Source organism: Macrosteles quadrilineatus, unplaced genomic scaffold (assembly GCF_028750875.1).
Source record: "Macrosteles quadrilineatus isolate MER2022 unplaced genomic scaffold, UCM_ALF_1.0 Scaffold_2__2_contigs__length_208266976, whole genome shotgun sequence".
Taxonomy (NCBI): domain Eukaryota; kingdom Metazoa; phylum Arthropoda; class Insecta; order Hemiptera; family Cicadellidae; genus Macrosteles; species Macrosteles quadrilineatus.
In genome coordinates, this window is record NW_026542595.1 from 129520654 (window position 1) to 129539796 (window position 19143).

General features: G+C 35.0%; 1 protein-coding gene across 2 annotated transcripts in view; it reads right to left on the reverse strand.

Annotated features, from left to right (window-relative positions):
* Positions 1 to 7176, reverse strand: part of LOC128987320 (zinc finger protein 227-like) — a 112971-nt gene extending 105795 nt beyond the window's left edge. For both annotated transcript variants that reach the window (XM_054408100.1, XM_054408099.1), the window contains exon 1: positions 6847 to 7176. In XM_054408100.1, coding sequence (XP_054264075.1) covers positions 6847 to 7041 — 195 coding nt within the window. In that variant the 5' untranslated portion in view covers positions 7042 to 7176. The remainder of the gene's footprint in view (positions 1 to 6846) is intronic.
* Positions 7177 to 19143: the final 11967 nt, after the last annotated feature.

Below are 19143 nucleotides of genomic sequence, written 5' to 3' on the forward strand. Positions count from 1 at the left end.
CCATAGGATTCTGGGTCGCAGTCGCCCGTGCCGTGGTCAGCTACAGATCAGCTGTTTTGTGCACCACCCGACCGTAGAGAGCTTTAGTGATGGTCAAACGATTGGTTTTACAACTTCTTTCACCGCGCCCTGTTTACGCGTGGTGACGAACCAATCAGGAAATGGGGTAGGATTGGGTGGAAACGAAATCCTTTGCTGAAGATGATTGACTGCAGATAGGAATGTGAATTTTGTACTGGACTTTGTATTTTGTAGTTGGTGTGGAACTTTTGACATACCTTGACGAGTTTGCCGTGAAAAGTCCAATTCAGCATTAGGTATCGGTGGTTGTCCTCAACAAGCAATTGGTTTTGGTTTTGAAAACCGAAAATGACTAAATTATTACTTTTTTGTATTATTAAAATTTGTTGAAGTAATTTATTACTGTCAGCCATTTAATAAAAACTAAAATCGTGAATAACGTATATTTACAGTAGTAAATGTAATTTATTCATGAAAATTGTGTACGATAAAGTCATCCTTGTTTGAAACTTTCGAATTTGGGTATGACAATTTAACTTAAATGTTTTTAGTAACACCTGACGCGACACATGCAGCGTGTTGAAAAATCTGTATATATTTAACAATAATTAGTAAAGATTTACTGCCGCTATTTACACGGCTTTATTTAGACAACAAAAAGTACACTTAATATCGTAAGCTAGAATATCTTTCAAAATTATTATATTGATTAGAACTGATCCAGCAGTAGTTCTATGTATACTCTTATACTATGTTTTTCCTTTTTAATAGTTTTGATCGTTAAAAATGCACAGGTGTGTTTTTATGCTACACCAAGAAATATGTTAATTGCACTGTACTCTTGTATAAAAAGGACCTGCATCTTTCTCCTAGAAAAAACTTAACCCTCCCCGGCTCATCTACTTCTAGATATTTTTCAACCAGAATGACAGATTGTTGGCAAAGTAAGTGGATTTCTATAAGTTCACGTCACATGCACTAGATCACTACATATCCAACAAGTGCACAGGTTTGACAGCATCACTGTTGCCAACTTTATACTAAGTTAACGGTGTTAGGTTGGCAGTACTCCAACATTGTGATTGTTGTGTTAAACCTGCTGACCTTATCGGTTACAGTTATTGCTTATTGATTATATATATTGATATTTATTGTACGGTTATACGCATTAATTAATATGTAGGGTTATAGGTCTTACATCAATTGATATTTATGTCTTAATATGCATCGTAAATAGCTGAATGGTAATTTTGTATATGGAGAGATTTTGTAATTTATGTGGTAATCTGGATTATCAATATCAATATTGTAATTTTATGTGGGTTATGTAACAAAATAGTTTCCTTAATATCAGCGGATATGTATATGTATATTGGGATGCCTGTACATTTGTCTTTCCCTCAAGCAAACATCTCTAATTAAAACATTTTGTTGAATTTATTTCACAAAGATGATCTATGACCTCAGGATTACAAAAACCATGGGCGAAAACCATTCCTGTTCCATATAGAACTTAGACTTTGCTCTGTTCTTAAACATATGGTGAACAAATATAGTTAACCTCCAATTCAACGCATAGAAAATTTGCATTGTTAAAATTTGCTTTTTAATAGGCCTATAGGCGTTAACTTTATTTTGAATCGCAACTTAATAATAACTTCACACCAATCCACACACACTGCACACGCTGCATCCTTTATTTTATTTTTGGTTAATGAATGGATACTACGACCAGTTAAATTATGTATTTATCTTATTTTGGTTTTATCACATACTGTACGGTATGCATTTGTATATTCACTTGTATGTTTTTCTTACAAATACGCTTGATTTATAATGTAAAAATGTCTCACGTTTTCACGTGTCCAAATATAAAACCGATGCGGAGTGTGATTACTTTTATGTTTTAAAACAAAAAAACAATTGTTATGCACTTAAAACGCATGACACTAAATATCTTGGTTGTACACAGCACAATAATTCCCATACTTTTGAACGTATATCAAACAATGAGCCTAAATATAGCATTAGTATTAATTACATAATTTATCTATATCCAGCTAATCTACACAAATTAAATCATTTAACGCACCAAATACATTAGGCATTTACCGATTTACCTCAACATCTTACTTTCAAAAGGAAAATTACATATTACAAACCTCTCTTACAACAAAGAGACTTACAACATACTTCATTGGGCGGCTAAACAGACTCGGTTTATCTACAATTTATTTTTCAATTACCAAACGCAATTATCCGAACCGGACGTAATAGTCTCGACCGACTGCAACTTCGTCATATGTTTTGCATAATCTCAACCATCAAATGTTCAAAGGGACCGCTCAAGATGGCGCTATTACACGGTACAATATTATAATCTGAGAGTTGTTTGACAATTCCACTATCACCTGCAGGGGAAGGGGTCGGGGTAAATTTGAATGGAACCTTGACTCATCTTTCTACGCTAATTGTTGTGGTAAGCAATCTTCTGCTAAACGTCCTAAGTGTGTTTAACTCGGGTTTGGGGTTAATTTCGAGTATTCGAGTTTTATGACGTTGCAGGGCTGTGCAAATGTGACTTGGAAGCTGGATCGTATTTTGACTTAAATTTTGTGAAGGTTTTTATTTTGAAGTAGATATTTAACCCCAGTGGAAATACTTTTTTGATGTATTAATGATGTTTTTTGTTTAGTGATAATAATCATGTATTGTAAGCTTGCAATGGTTGTATTTAGCTAAAAATTTTCAAAGAAATTGTTTCTAATACTTTTTTGTATAAAATACAACCAAACAAATTTGTAAGTTCAAGAGTTTGTTCACTAGATTTTTTCATATTGGAGGTACAATTTAAATTTATAATCACGTAATGAAACATTTCTCCCTGTTATACCTGTTTTATAAAGTAGTAAAGTAAAACGTATAAAATCTTTAATAGTATACCGTTGAAGCACAGACTATTGAATTATATTGTCTGTGGTTGAAGTTCTAAAATAAATATGTTATATATGCTGCACTTCCTTATCGTTTTACTTGAAACTAATTAAATTACGATCATGGAGACCAGTTAAAAAGGCAGGAATATATCATCACTGCTGATATACTTTTATTAGCTTAACTGACAGCTCATCGGCCTATTTAGTGCATTATTGAGAGTTCAAGTCACATCGTACTTGGCAAATGTTCATTTGTTGACAATTATATAAACAGTAAATGTTGGTTTTAGTCATAAAGTGATATTAGAGTATGATTCTCGCGACACAGAGTAAACTTATGTTTAACTCTCTCCAAGTCCTTTATTTGCTAAACAAATCTAATTCCCAGCGTAGACAGCACAGTGAAAGTTAAACAGTTCTTTGTGAAGTTGTTTAAATATGTGAGAAAAGGACTAATATAAAGTGCAAGCACACGCACGTCATAAACAAGATGCGGGTACTATTAGCTTTGTAGGTTAAATTAGTGCCTTTAAATATGTAAAATGTACATTATTGGAGTATTTGTTGCATAACTTATTATATAAAAATAAAAAGAATTCCGGTGACATATTTTGTTTGATGTATATTATTGGTTCTTTAGCTACTTTACTGCTTACTACACGGGGTATCTTATATGCAAAACTAATATAAATAACAGGTAATATTGACGTACAAAATATATGTTACCGAAGGCAGTTGCTATTTAGACAACAACTAATAGCAAAACCTCAGAATATAAATTCTGAAAATGTAATTTTGTGCCTTAAGTTTTTATTTTATGTTTTACTCAGATAAAACCCATTATATTGGTGCTTCATTTTAGTGTTTTAAAGATTAAATTCTAAATGGTCAGACATTTTGTGATTTTTACGACATTAACTATTATAATTAGTTTGACGCAACAGGGGTTTAATTTTCTTAACCAGTCTCCTAATTTATATACCATACAATGTACAGCAACTCTATCAAAGCTACGCTTTTACGCGTGTTCAACGTAATTTAGAAGGCTGTAAACATCAGAGGTAATTCTCCGGTACGTGAGTGAGTAATTGGCAAATAAAAGGTGGCATGAGCAAACATAGGTTGGGTTTGCGGACCGTGAACCGAGATGCCTAAACACCGTGAAATGCCTGTGTTAACACCGACACCCTCCGTGGCGCAGAACCAGCTTGCAATTCGAATTTAGAATCATTTGATACCTCAGTTGCTTTAATTGTGGGTTTAAATGGGCTTCTTTATTGACATATATTCCTTTATTCAGCATCAATTTTCGTAAAAACATGCCATAATGTGCGTACACCCTTTTTAACTCACTTCATAGCTTAACGAAAGGTGAAAACAGTTTCTACAAATTTAACTATCGGTTGAGGTAACTTTTGTTGTTAAAGAATTCTATAGTTTCTTCATTTTTTTTCATTTTTTAGTTAATAGTATGTACCAATTGAATTTTGTATCTTTATTTGTAGCCCACACGTATCTTACTTCTGTTCAATTTTAGTGACCTTTAAAATTTTAAATTACAATTTTAGTTTTCTGTATCTTTTGGAAATAAAAAGGTTTTTATTCTGATTCCGACTAAAACGCACTATTTGTATGGGTTAGTGCGGTATTTCTGGTTATCTTACTTTAGGAGATCGCGATCTCATTTCATAGTTTAAATAAATTGATTAAATTACTTTTCAATTTCCATATATTATTCTTTATCATTGAATAAATCTACTTTAATTTCCAAACAATCAATACAAAAGTCAACATTTTCTAATACATCGTAACTATAAAAACAAACAAAATGTTCACTTGACACTGAAAGAGTTGAACGGTTAAGTGTTTCTATTGCAATTCCATTTCTGTTCAAAATTGATATAAAATGTTATTAGTACAAGTAACGGAGGGTTTATATTACCCTACAGTTACTATTTAACATATAGACTCCCTTGACTACATACAAGCCCTTAAATGCTACAGATAACATGTCTATAGTCTCAAGAGTTTTGCATAAAAAAAAACAAATAGTAAAGATTCCTTGCCAGTAAAGGTATCAGAAACTAATATAAATTGCAGTTAAATTATTGTACGAAAACACACACTTGGGGTAATTTTTTATCAATAGGCCCTACTATATTTTTATCTATATGTATTTAACAAGTTTTGTCAAATTTTTGGGAAACTTATAAAAATGTGTAAAACGTATCCTATTGTCTTATTATTACATACAACACTCTTAAAACACAACAAAACCCTTCCTCTCTGGTCTTATTATTAAATGTATGTAGGTGGCCTACAAATCAAATTTCTCAGACCAATACACACGTCAAACAAAGTTAAGTGTCATTTTCAATCGTCCGTAAGGACCTTCACTGTCGACCAGTGAATGGAATGATTAGCATTGTGCAAGCCATATTCGACCTTGCAGCACCTTACAAGTCGCGCAAGAAAATATCGAGCTTGGAAATGAAACTTTATGGGCTGAGATAAAAATATAAAGATACGTGGCTACTGTACAATACCTACTGCGGCTACGGAAGATAACAGGGTGGTATTTCTATTAGCATGAAGGCTAGCAAGGGTGTTAAACAGGGGAGCTATGTGGTTATACACATCTAATGGTGTAGAAAATGGCTTTAGATGTCAACTGATATATAATATGACCAGTTTATTGTTTATGCCGAAGCATTTGCAACGAAATTTAAATGTGTACTGAAAATTATGTACTACTGTATTTTTTTTTATTTGAACATTGGCTGTTTTTTGTACGATGCGGTATAATTGATTCAATTTTTCTAGTATTAGTATGTTCAAAATATTTTTAGCTCTCAAAATTATTTTTATATTTTTTACATTGTTTACAATGATATGGTTGAAATTTGTGTCAAAGATGTACGTTAAACTCTTTACTAGTTAAGGTTCTTAGTTTATTTATTTACGTTGATTTTTAGTAGTAATATTTAAAACAAATTTTTTTGAAATAATATAGACATAAGTTAAAATTGTTTTGAAACTTATTTGAAAATCAGAGTGAACGTATTCTTCAATGGCTACATGCTTATATGATTTTATGGTGGAAGAAAATATTTACTTCCACCATGATATGATTTATCTGTTGATATGATCCATTTATATTAAAAAGAGTATGTGTTATTTTACAAATAAATACTAAAGAATTTATACACTTAATTGGCATTTTATACTGATTATGTTACGTTTTGAATGTAGTCGAATAAAAAAACGTTAATTAATTAATTGTTAATCTATTTATCTGTAATCATGCCAAATAAGTTAGTAATTGGTAGCTTGTCAACCGAACAATTTTTATGGCTTATTTGGTACATAGAAAAATAACTTGATAAAAAAAATGAATCAAATAACAGCGGCAATGAATTTTACTCTTCACTTTTTAATTGGACACGCCAAATTTACTGATTTTGAGTAGTAGTATTTAAAATAAATAATGTTGGTGGCATGAATTTGAATATGATAAATAAATCATTTGCATTTGTCATAAATTAATCTTTATTACGATTTATTTGCAATACGAAGACACTGTTTGTTGAACATCATGAAAAGATGCCGAGCAAATAGTATAGAATCTCCTCCTGCTTCGTTTTCCTTGGAGACTTTGATGCTGGGTTGGACTGATGTCCGTGAGCATTTGATGGATTCTGATTAATGTGGACGAATTTATTCTTATCAATATTATCTAATGGCAACAAGTAGCAGTTTACTAATGCAATCAAATTGTTACTGTCACAAAAAATGTGAATAAAGAGATCTTACTAGAGAAGAATAAAATGTATATGACAACAGAATGGAGGGATACAATCTTTGATAATTGACAGCTCATGGTACTTACATCATTATCGTCCAGGTAGCTGTAGACCTCCAGCTTGTCCAGACGGATCGTTCCCTGGAAGGGGTAGATGAGGGTGCCCTGGGGTATCTTGGCATTGGTCCACACACTGACTCCGACGTCGGGGCCCCTCTTCTTGGCAAACCCCGGGGTGAGCACAAGCGAGAACTCCTGCGGGATCAGAACACAAGTCTCCATCGCTGAGTCTATCACAAACACTTGACAGATAACACAACTAGACGACCTTGGCTACTATCATCGCACAGGACCGCGAGATGCGTGCTGCCGCAGCGTTACAAGACGACTGTGAAGTGCAAGGTCGGGCGGCACGTGGGCCCGGCGTCTTGAGGAGGCGGAGTCCTTCTCAGCCAATCAGAAACAACCTCACCTCCCTGTCACACCGTCTCGACCAATCACTGGGCTCCCAGCGCCAACAGGTAGCTCGCCTACCGTTTCAATGACCGGCCGCTATCTGCGATCGCCCGAGTCCGGTTCCCTTATCGAATCTCTGTTTACAATAGGGTCGCCCGTGGCACTAGATCGATGAATCGGACTTCAAAAACAGATTACAAAATAATCTTCCATCTACATTTAATTTGTTCGCAAATTGCGTTGGTTATCTACCGCATCGGTATTGGCTCCCGGTTCCGACTCCAAATGAGCTGGAGGTAATTTATGTGCCGACAGGAAATGTACGGGTTGCTTGTAGAGGTTGGGTGGCGTAGGGAGTTAAATCCAGAGCAGATTTCGGATTAGCACAATATTTTATGCCAGAGTTTATCCCATCCTCGGGATTGTTGTGGGATAAACACAGGCGTAAGGCAAGAAGATTTCCCTCCAATAAGCTCAATTCGAAAAAATGACCATATAATTTGTTCAGGAAAGAGCACTAATTCATTTGAGAAGGTATACATTATGTTTTTGTTAACATTAAACAGTTCTATCAGGAATCAAGTCCCAGGTGGTCCAAGTCCCAGAGAGTGTTGTGGTAACAAGTCCCAGAGCTTTACTAGTGGATAAGTACCTATAATTTCATGGAAGTGAATTAGTATAATGGTTGTTGATTCTATTTATTTATTTTTCTATTCCAATGGCCAAACAATCAATACATAAACATACGACAAAATGTGATATCTAAAAAATAACAGTTTAAGAAAGCATTTAAAAGGCAGACATACAATAATAGAAAAATAAATACAACAACACGATATAACAATATATAATGCATAACAATATGAATAGGAAATAACGTAACAAAATATAATAAAAAGCCAATACAAATATTAAATAAATATAACAATAGTATAATGTATATAAACAGGTAAAAGAAAAGAAGAATTGAATATAGTTGGATGACCATAGTGGTAACAGATTCTGTTTAAATAAGAGAGAAAGAATAACAACATAGAAAAGCATAAACAACAAAATAACATAAACAATAGGTCATGATATTCCGTTTATGATATTACTTACTGCAAAAGCTACAAACTACTGAGGCTTCCTCATACTAATACTCCAGCAGGAGGAGCAGCAAACTACCTAACTACAAAGATATTTCAATGAGAGGACATATGATTTACTTAATTTGATTAGTATTGAAGACTCTTTGACTAGCCTTGTGAAACTGTGTCACAAATCAGGCCAATTTCTAGCCCAGAAACATTGATCTCTTTCACAAGTGTGGAAAATAGTTGGTTTTTAAAATTTATAACATTATCGACCTTCTAATGCATGTAAAAGAGTATATACTTTTTATTTCAATTATTTGTGTGGGTTTTTTGTTGTTGTTGAACATTTTAACGCTATTACAGTATAAATAAATTGCTGTGCAAAACAATGGTTCATTTAATTTTATTTGAACCCTTACTGATCTGGTCAACATAATTTACTCTTACTTTTTTTCTTCTTTCGTCTAAGGTGGATTATTTGTTTGAAAACAATCTTTTTACATTGTTACTTTTTATATATAAATGTCTGTCTTACATTAATATAACTATTGAACTATTAACAACATTAAACTATTCTTAGCTTTAATAGTTGCATGGTTTACTGACCAAAACAATTAACTTACGTGCGGCATTGTATTGCACATATGACATCAATGTTAGATAACAGTTATGTAATTTTCACAACTTATCTAGTAATTTATGAGTTCCTTTGTCGCACATTGAGTCCCTAAACAAACTTTGAGTAAATTATCGCTACAACTAATAATGTGTTTAAAAATCTATACATGAGGTAAGAGTGTTAGTTCATGCTAACAAATGCATTAAATTCCATAATAACAAAATAAAGTCACGTGGCATTTTATTAATAGTTAGGCTAAATTTAACCGATAAATACAATTATTTTGAATAAATCTCAGACACTTGTTTTAAGCAAATTATATACCGCACTGTTATAAACTCCTTATAAATACAGTGTAGTTTTAGACGTGTCGAGAAACAGCTTATGTTACGAGAACATTGAAATACTTTGTTAGAATATACTTGGTAGTTTGTTCGGATATTAGATCATTTCCCTAATAATATTCATGACAAAACATGGATTAGGAACTCAATGAACTAATAACTATTCTATTGCAGAAAACCCCCCAATCGTTTAAGAGTAGTTTAAATTAATTTAAGAGATTTAATTAGATAGATTACACCTCAATGAAAACTAATTGTCTAGTAACATGAGAGAAAGAAGCAGGTACAATAAACAAATTAATTACGTTTAAACAACTTACGACTCGAAACACTTGCACCAGCCATTTTGAATTAATAATACGGGGTTTTTTGACGCAACAAAAATTATCGCATTTTCACAAGAAATTCACAATATTATATAACTGGAACGATGCATATTAGCGGATCGCCAACAAGTTAGGAAAACATAGACTCCATCATATGAGCTGGTTTTGTTGTTAAACATGTCTCAAGGTAGTTGTATCATTTGGGTAGCGTTAAAAAAGTCTGTATAATCCAAATATACAAAAGTTGATACGGTGGGTTCATACGAAACCGACACGATGCGTACTTTAAGGCGAGGAAGAGCGTTGATGAGGTTAGTGAGGTGACAGTTTTGTGACTGACTAAGAACAGCTGTTAAGCCAGGATAATTTACTAAAATCAGCTGATCAATTACAGTTTTTATGTCATCAAAATACAAAGACGCCTATGCAAAAGGTGGTAATCGCAGCAAGCCCTGATCTCCCCGGAGTACCTCTTCCCAGACAGAATGTGCAGCCTCCAGCGACCTCTGATGTCCAGACGGGCGCAGGCCGAAAGCCACGAATGTTTATCTCTATAAGCTGGGGGGACGTAAGCCACGACAATTAGCGAGGGGTTGAGAAGTTTTAATCCTGGGAACGAAAGCCACGACGGCAGGTCAGGTAGTTGGGAGGGGCGAGGGAGAAACGGGAATCTTTCACTTGAACATGACAATTATAATATGCAGGGATGGACGCAAATATTTTGCTAAAGCTGTTTGATGATGTCTCAACGGATTTCAAATACAGCCGTAAGAGCTAAGAATAATGAGGGAGCAGTCAAATGAAACCCTATATTCCATGTATATTATGACTGTTAATCACTTAGTTAATTATTTTGCTGTTTTAGTTTCATTTCCTGTAGAATCAATATCAAATATGTAAATAGATAAATTTGTTTGTATTGGTAAAACTGTTTTCGATCCAATATGAACAATATTCATTCTAAACTTAAGCGTCCTTAGGACAAAAAACTTAAGTGTAGGGTTTTTACACGTACTTATGTGTACGAATAATTTACATGATCGGCCATAGGCTGACGAATATTGACGAAAACCTTTATCGTATAACTTCCCACTTTGTTGTTTATAACAGCTTATTTTTACTCGGAATAAAAATTTTACTTTAGACCCGCAACGCATGTGGTATAAATATCCGTGTTTTTGCTTTAGTATGACGAAAACCCCTTATTGTATTGAGTATTATGGAAGATAATATGCTTATTTAACGATAAAAGTTACACATAAAACTTAAGTTATACAAGGTTTTACGTCGGGACGGAAGTCCATTACATGTTTAGTTTTACATGTTGTAATGTTGAATGCAGTGATGAGGTGTATCTTCTATCACTCTTTTTTGTTAAATAATAACTGTGACTATTGTCGATATTTAATTTCAAAAATCCAAACAATTACATTTATTCGTATGTATTATAAATAACTTTAAAAACTCCGTCAGTATTTTTTATGGTTGATTCTTCGTTCTATATTAGTATAGTAGCAGATCAGTTATCAAGCTTGTCTTTATGTTAAATACTTACATTCATTCCTTAATATGGATACCTTTGTCGTATTTTCTCTAACTTTTACAACTTTGTAATGTAATAAAAAGAAATTTATAAATACACAAATATTTTTAATGGTCTTATCCTTTTATTAATATTTAATTTATGATTATTACACATAAATTCATTACCAACCGATTCAATATACCAACTTAGATGCGGCGAATATGGTATAATATGGCATAACATTGTTTGGGTTAAAGTCTTATACATTACTGTACTTGTTTTAAAGAACCAGCACCATACGGGCATGTAATATTTTACAGAACATATAGGGCACACAGCTGATTTCTGGCTTGGGGTAAGGTATTTTGGAATTAGTCATTTGAATGCTGCGTAACCCTACTAGTACCATTCCTCATATTTGGGATATCATGGCAGTTATGAATTTTAGATATTATTTTGAGGCATGGTACCTGTCTTCTCCAATTACTAAGATTATTTATTCAAGAAAATGTCAAGAAGAAGGTGCTCAAGAAAAAAGATCAGAATTTGTTTATAAGTGCAATCCCGTTCATTCCTACTTATAGCCTAATAAAAATGCAAATTCTTGGAATTGCTGTTGAATAAGTTGCTGTTTAATAGGAGTTCATGTATTGTGTCAACTATACGCGCTTGAACGATATTACAAAATTTGTTTAGGTTTTTGTTGAGAAATGTATATGCATGACATCAAGTTTTAATAACACCTTTTACTGGTAATTTGAGGAGAACCTGCAACTGTTTAGGGCCTCTGAGGGTTATAAGTACCACAATAAAACATCAAGCACGGTGTTTATGTAAGTTAAATTTGCATATAACTTTTTAATAAAGTTATTGTAGAACTGACTGTAGCCTTCTATTTAAAAATTATGTCTAAACGTGTAAACCTAAGTTATACATAAGCAATAGTATTCTAGCAACAAACATGATTTTAAGATATTTTCAGAGTGAACAGTCAGAAGATCCTGGTGGTTAATTCTCCTTTATAACTTCAGTAATCGTCCGTCACACATTAATAACGAATTTCGTTGAGTAAATATGAATAGATTTAATACATATTTGGACTCTGAGGACATTAAATCGAAAAAGTAAAACTGTTTAGGGTTTACCGTGCTATCTACGGTAATAGCCTTATCCCTAGTTATTATTTGCTTGAAATTAATTATTATATTTGTAAGAGAGAACAAATATATTACACTAACGATAACTAGACAGTAGAATAAAATATGTAACAAACACTAGTAGAGCTCAAAGGTCTACTTCTAACCTTTATAGCAGGGCGGATTCAGATTGGACTGACGAACTTGCTTGATTGAGATACATAAGTAAAACAGGGAGCTTAAATTTCCCGTTCTCCCTGTGAGCTGCCACCCTGACCTGACAGCAGTCGTGGCTTACGTCCCCAGGATTAAAACCTTTTCGACACTTCACTAATTGTCGTGGCTTTCGTTCCCCAGCTTATAGCCATTAACATTCGTGGCTTTCGGGATGCAGCCGTCCAGACGACAACCCTGGGAAGTAGACCGTACGTCCATCTGGGCCTTATCGGACAATCGACCCGTAAAATCACACCCGGCATCGGCAATCGGACAAAACCGGGGGACAATCGTTAACAAGCCGCGTATAACAATATATAAGATACAAGATACCGGCGTACAATATACAATAAACAATGCGGCATTGTGGTAGACCTTATCGCGTCATTAACTTTTATTGGTATTGCCGCTCATCAGGCCGGCACTTTGATAAATTGATTCGTACAATTAGTAGTAGCTACTAGCGTTGTCCAACTAATCAGGTGGATTTATTGGAAAAGACGGAATCGCCGAGGGCTTCAGTCGGAACAAAGCTGTGATGGTTCAATTGACTTACAGGGAGGAATAAATGTTGTTGGAGACTGTAGGCCTATTTGTATTTTCTGTGGTGAAAAGGGAGGGAACACTTGCTAAGGTAAGGCACAGATTGAAATTAGCAGATATCTTCAGCACAAAAGTTGCGTTTCCTCAGGCTTTTCAACTACCTTACTCCCACCGGATTTTAAGGTGACAAAGCCAGCAGACAAAATAAATATATTTGTATTTTTGATCTGGTCGTATGGTCGATGGTGGTCTTTTTAGTCGATGATAAGAGACGTAAAGATGGAACCTTTTACAGCCTCAGGATGGTGTGCCGAAACTTATACAGGGTGTTGAAAATGTCTGGAACCAACATTATATCTCGTGAGTGGTTAAAGAAAAACAACTGATATTTTGTGTACGGATATACTATGGTTTTACCTATCTTTTAGTGCCTTATGAAAATTTTTACCACTTATAGGGAACGTCCTGTGGAGGATGCAGTAAAAAGTTTTAATGGAAGCCTATGGTAAATGATACATCATTTTAAAGGCCATTTTTTTCTGAGTAAGGAGCCACAAGTTTCATCTCAAAAGGACCACCCTAGCAAAAATGGCGACTGTTTGAAATTTAAAAAACCACTTATAGGGAACGGAATTTTTAAATTTCAAACAGTCGCCATTTTCGCTAGGGTGGTCCTTTTGAGATGAAACTTGTGGCTCCTTACTCAGAAAAAAATGGCCTTTAAGATGATGTATCATTTACCATAGGCTTCAATGAAAACTTTTTACTGCATCCTCCACAGAACGTTCCCTATAAGTGGTTATTTAAATTTCAAACAGTCGTCATTTTTGCTAGGGTGGTCCTTTTGAGATGAAACTTGTGGCTCCTTACTCAGAAAAAAATGACCTTTAAAATGATGTATCATTTACCATAGGCTTCCATTTAAACTTATTACTGCATCCTCCACAGGACGTTCCCTATAAGTGGTAAAAATTTTCATAAGGCACCAAAAGATAAGTAAAACCATAGTTTATCCGTACACAAAATATCATTTGTTTTTCTTTAACCACTCACCAGATATAATGTTGGTTCCAGACATTTTCAACACCCTGTATAAACGCAATCTATGGATTACGAAAAGGAAGTATTTGGTGGGTTTGAACATTTAAATTTGTATCTCAGTGCGTGTAGTTGAAAATTAGTTTGATTTTACAAATGCATTTGTAAAAATATTATTTTTCGTTGTAAACATTGCTATGACTGGGACGGGTGGTGTCGTCCTGTAATCCAGCTATTAGGAGGTCACGAATTGTGGATATTTATAGGCATGCACTGTGGATGCGATACTCCCTGGTGTGGATTAACGTCCGCACGGGTGATTACTACGACTATCCGCAGTACTATCCTGATAATTAGACCAATTCGTAATTACCAAGGCAAAAATGTGGTTCGGATTCCACTATAAACTGTAGGTCCCTTAGTTGCCATTAGCTGTATGGGCTATCAATTAACTGCTGTGTCTAAGGAATAAGTCAGCCTTAGTCACTAACAAGACTACAAGATCGCCCCACTCATCCTACACTCATCTCCATTCATACTTGGCTTAAAATACCTACTTTGTATGGTCGCCATTTCATAGAACAGTACCTATTAACAGTATGAAACAGTCAAGAGAAACACTACTAAAGTTAAGTACTCATTACGTTTCCGTTAAAGTTGTGGTTTCTCATAATAAAACAATGAAAGGTAAATTGAACCTCCAGCTTATTTGACGTGAGGTTAGTGATTATTTTCTCATGCCAGCTGATTAGCCACTTCTTGCTGACCGAAATTAACGTCCCAAAGCTATTAAATTGTAAATAATTGTGAGGTAAATCATTACATTACAGCAGCACACAATGTGGCCCTTCTTTGACTACTAATTTGTTAAATCAATACAGTTGTTGAAGTTGACAAAACTGTCCACTTTATCTTAGGTCAGGTGTAAAGTAGATCAAACCTCTTTGATTATGGTAATAGCCTAGCTAATTTTGTGTCGTCAAAACAATCATTTTCTTAGCTCTTTATTGACATTTTCTTTGTAAACTCTCCCAAGCTTCATGTACTCCGGTGGCCATTCTTTATCAATTTAAAACTACATATTTGACGTAACGTAGCTAATTAATCTAGTTTAAATAGAGAATATCATACAATCATCGTGTTCCTTTGCGTCATTCACACAGCCAACGTCTTGCCACTCCACTGCCCAGCTCCAGATCAGCTGATTGATAAGTTCATCTCTGCCTCTACTTGTAGCGCCTTCCCTCGTTCCGCGGCGCCCTAGGCGAATGATTGACCGGATGTGCTCGGTATGATTAAGGGCGGTGCATGTTGGAGTCCGCACTAGTTTTTTGTGCTCACGTGTCCGTTGGCGTGATGCCTCGCAAAACATCGCTGCCGCAGCACGCATCAGTGGCACGCCACGCGGTAATCGCTAGTAAACACAGTGCGGGGTTCCACAGGGATACATCTTAGGACCGATATTGTTCGGTGATTACAGTGCAATATCATTGCGTGTCTTGGGTGGATTCGGGTTGTGAATAACATCTTGGAAGTACTTCTGCAAATGCTTCAATTCAAGTGGATAAATACTGGATATACTAGCACTGTGTAATCATAAGTTTTGCTCTCATAATTTCATGAATGAAACAAGTGCGTTGTCGTAATCTCGATGATCACAATTGCCATCACTCCTCACGTATTAAAACACCTTAAAGTTTCTAACTAAATAAATCAGAAAACACTTTGGGATTTTTCCAATTGGAGGAGACGATCTGGGTATTTTCAGAAGAGGGCCACTACTATTTAAACTGTGGAAACCCCATAGTTTTTGTGATTATTTCTGATCAGTAAATAATAAACCTAACCTAACCTAAACTAAACTTAGGTCATTCCACAGTTTAAAAAGTAACGTCCCTATTCTGAAAAATATCGGATGATTTTATTTTAGGACCGAAGTTGTTAAGCTGCAATGACGGTGGTGAAAAATATTTGTTTAGGCATTCTTCATTTTCCAAGTTGGGTGGTATTGGGCTCACCTAATATCCTAAATGATCAAAAATCGTGCAGTGATCAAATTCTACACATTTTTGACAAGCGTAAAAAGCTTAAGAAAACACCACTCACTTCACAGCCAGTTACCGCTTTCAGCAAATCTGAAGACTGACAGATTCCGGTAACAGCGCGTCGTCTCGATTTTCATACATCAAGCAAAGGATGTTGGCAGGGGACCAGCAGGTCTCCAGGAACAAGTTTCACCGGCGTTTATAACGAAGCAGTGCGTGTGTGAAGAAGCATGAGGGCGTCATATACATATCAGCGTCGGGCACCGCGTGGCTGTACAGCGGATACGGGTGCCTGCCTTCGCTGGTAATCACGGTGGTGACAAGCTGCATACAATGTTGGCTGGGTTACTGTACCAAATACTTTTGTAATCTGTTCATTTGGACAGTTCGTAAATAAGAATAAATAAGAAGTAGATTTAGCGTGAGTTATTACACTTCAAAATTGCTATATAAAAATTGATCATTTTAGTTACAAAACAGGTTTGGAAGTTTTTATGGACGGATTATTTTGAATCTGAATGCAGCTTCAATTCCACCCAGTTTTTTTTTACTACGAGTTGGTTTTTTTTTTCTAATTTGACTTGATAAGTTTTGCTAATTTCGGAAGTTTCACCCCTATTTAATGCATTTTCATGATTTGGTGAAGAATTTTGATTTATAATACAATCATTCACAGTATTGTTTATTGAAATATCTTAATCACACCAAAATAAGAGTTTGAAACTATTCCGACTTAGGGGAAATTTGTTTTGAACAGAAAATTTGAAATAAAAAACAGCCAAATTATGTATCTTAAGTAGGACCCTGCAAAATTTTCAAGTAGGTTTTTATTTCCAAATATGAAAACGCCGCATAAGTTCCCCGGGAAGAATACTATGAAATTTTAGGATTAGGATCATTAGGATTACTTGGATTAGATTGTGAACGTTCATAATTAGTCCATATTACTGGGACTATATTCTTGTAAAACTCAAAACCTAGCCCTATTGTTCATTTACGTCATCATCCGTTTGTGACTTGCATACATGTAAATAAATTAGGAGGAATATTATAAAGTTCATAAAGAAAGAATATGTAAACACAGAAAATGTATTTTAAACTGTGCATGCGAGACTTTACTGTACAATAAATTAGGAAATTGCTAATTTTAACCTGGTAGCATGCGTGTCTAGAGTCCACAGATAATATAACCCCTACTAGAGAGCACAGATAATATAACCAGGGGTTATATTATCTGTGCTAGAGTCATATTACCACCATTAACTGGCGCCAGAGTGTGACATGTGTCTTCTGTGACTTTTCCATCTGTAAATAGTCTTCAACCATATTCTACGTATACGTTGTTGGGCGATGAACATGACAAATTGTGTAGAGGTGGTCTGTTTATAGACAACTAAATGTCACTATAAGCCTCATTCCTTTGTTGAAAAATTAGATTAATATTTTATCCTAAATGTTCCATTAAAAGGATCTTGATGTGAATTTCCAAAGCCTTTGCTTACACCTTTAATCTTAATTTCATTTTACATGTTATTGGAAGAATTTAATATTAATAACAACAAATAAATAAATAAAGATAAAAATTGTTGCAAAGAAGGGAGCAAAGCGGGTAGAGTTGGTTGGTCAGTTTAAAGAAGAGCTTGCTCCGGAGTACCAAAGGATATTCATATTCTTAGCAAAGACATTGATGAACGTCTTTAACTCCAAAGAATGCCGGGTATTTTTTTGGTAATTTTCTCATTGCATTTTGAAAACTGATTTCCCATAGTCAAGTGTAAACACAAGTAGGATGATTTACAAATGAATCCCTCACTAAGAACGGACCAAAAAAAAGATTGAAACAATTCTTAATTATCTCTTTATATAAGGTGCTGAGGGGATTTTAGAAGATGCAGCAGTAAATTTATATGTTTTCATGAAACGCACGAAAGTTAATAACATCTCCATTCCCTAAACTAATAAGCAATGCATTTTGAATAAACGCATCGTAAAACATCTGCAGCACGCAAAACCGCCGTTTTCGGTGACTCCGTTTGCACCCAATAAGCGTAAGTTATCCGCATCTGAATATTTAACCGAACTAATTAACTTGTCAACATTTCCCAGTTTCCAAGTTATCGTCGCACATACTCGCATGTTTACACGCATCGAGCAATACAGCGGTGTTATTAGCACGAGATAATTGCCGTGTCTTCACACGGTACGAACGTCTACGTACGTACAACGCACGGCCGTGCGAATCCGTCATTATCCGTCAATGAAGAGCCGAACACAAGGGGCGAGCTATCGGACCATCTTGCGTGCAATTAGAGCTTAATTGCGCGCCAAGGTTGTTTTTTCCCGGGAAAGTATTTGGCGGGAAGTGCCGTACTTTCTATGTGTGCGTGCCCTCGGTTCTCATGAGCAGATGACCGCTCGCTTCTCGTCGCTTCCTCGCATTGACTTTCTACACCTCTCTCCCACTGTATCAGATCGCACTACATACTTGTAGAAAGTAAATCAATCGATTGTTCTGATCATGTGCGATGTTAGCGAGTTTTGCGAGTCTGTAGACCGAAATCATGTGTAATACGGTAGCTTATTAATATGATAGTTGAATATTATAATATTCACCAAAAAGTAACAACATGTACACATATAGCTATTATAGCTGTCATTTATTTTCTTGGTTTAAGAATACACGGTTTGGATAGCTTTCAAACAATATGCTTAGCACAAAAACACAGCTCCAGAATACCGCAAGCCATTTGAGGCGAAGCCATGAGATGAATTGTTTCCGTTTCCAGAAAAAGTTCATCAAGGGAGTAAGAGTTTTTAAATAATACTAAATATTTGACGTCTTCTTAATTTGAGTTAAAAATCATATTTGTAATATACAAACTTTAGTTAAATTGCCTACGACCATAGAACCATTGTATGTAATCAGTGAACTGGGAACGCACATTTAGAGATTTTTCTTTTTGTACAATCTTCTCCTTAAGAAAGTTCATTGCAAACTCTGTACATATCCCAAGACGGTTTACACGTCAACCACCTTCTCGGCTACTCTTCCAAAGTCCA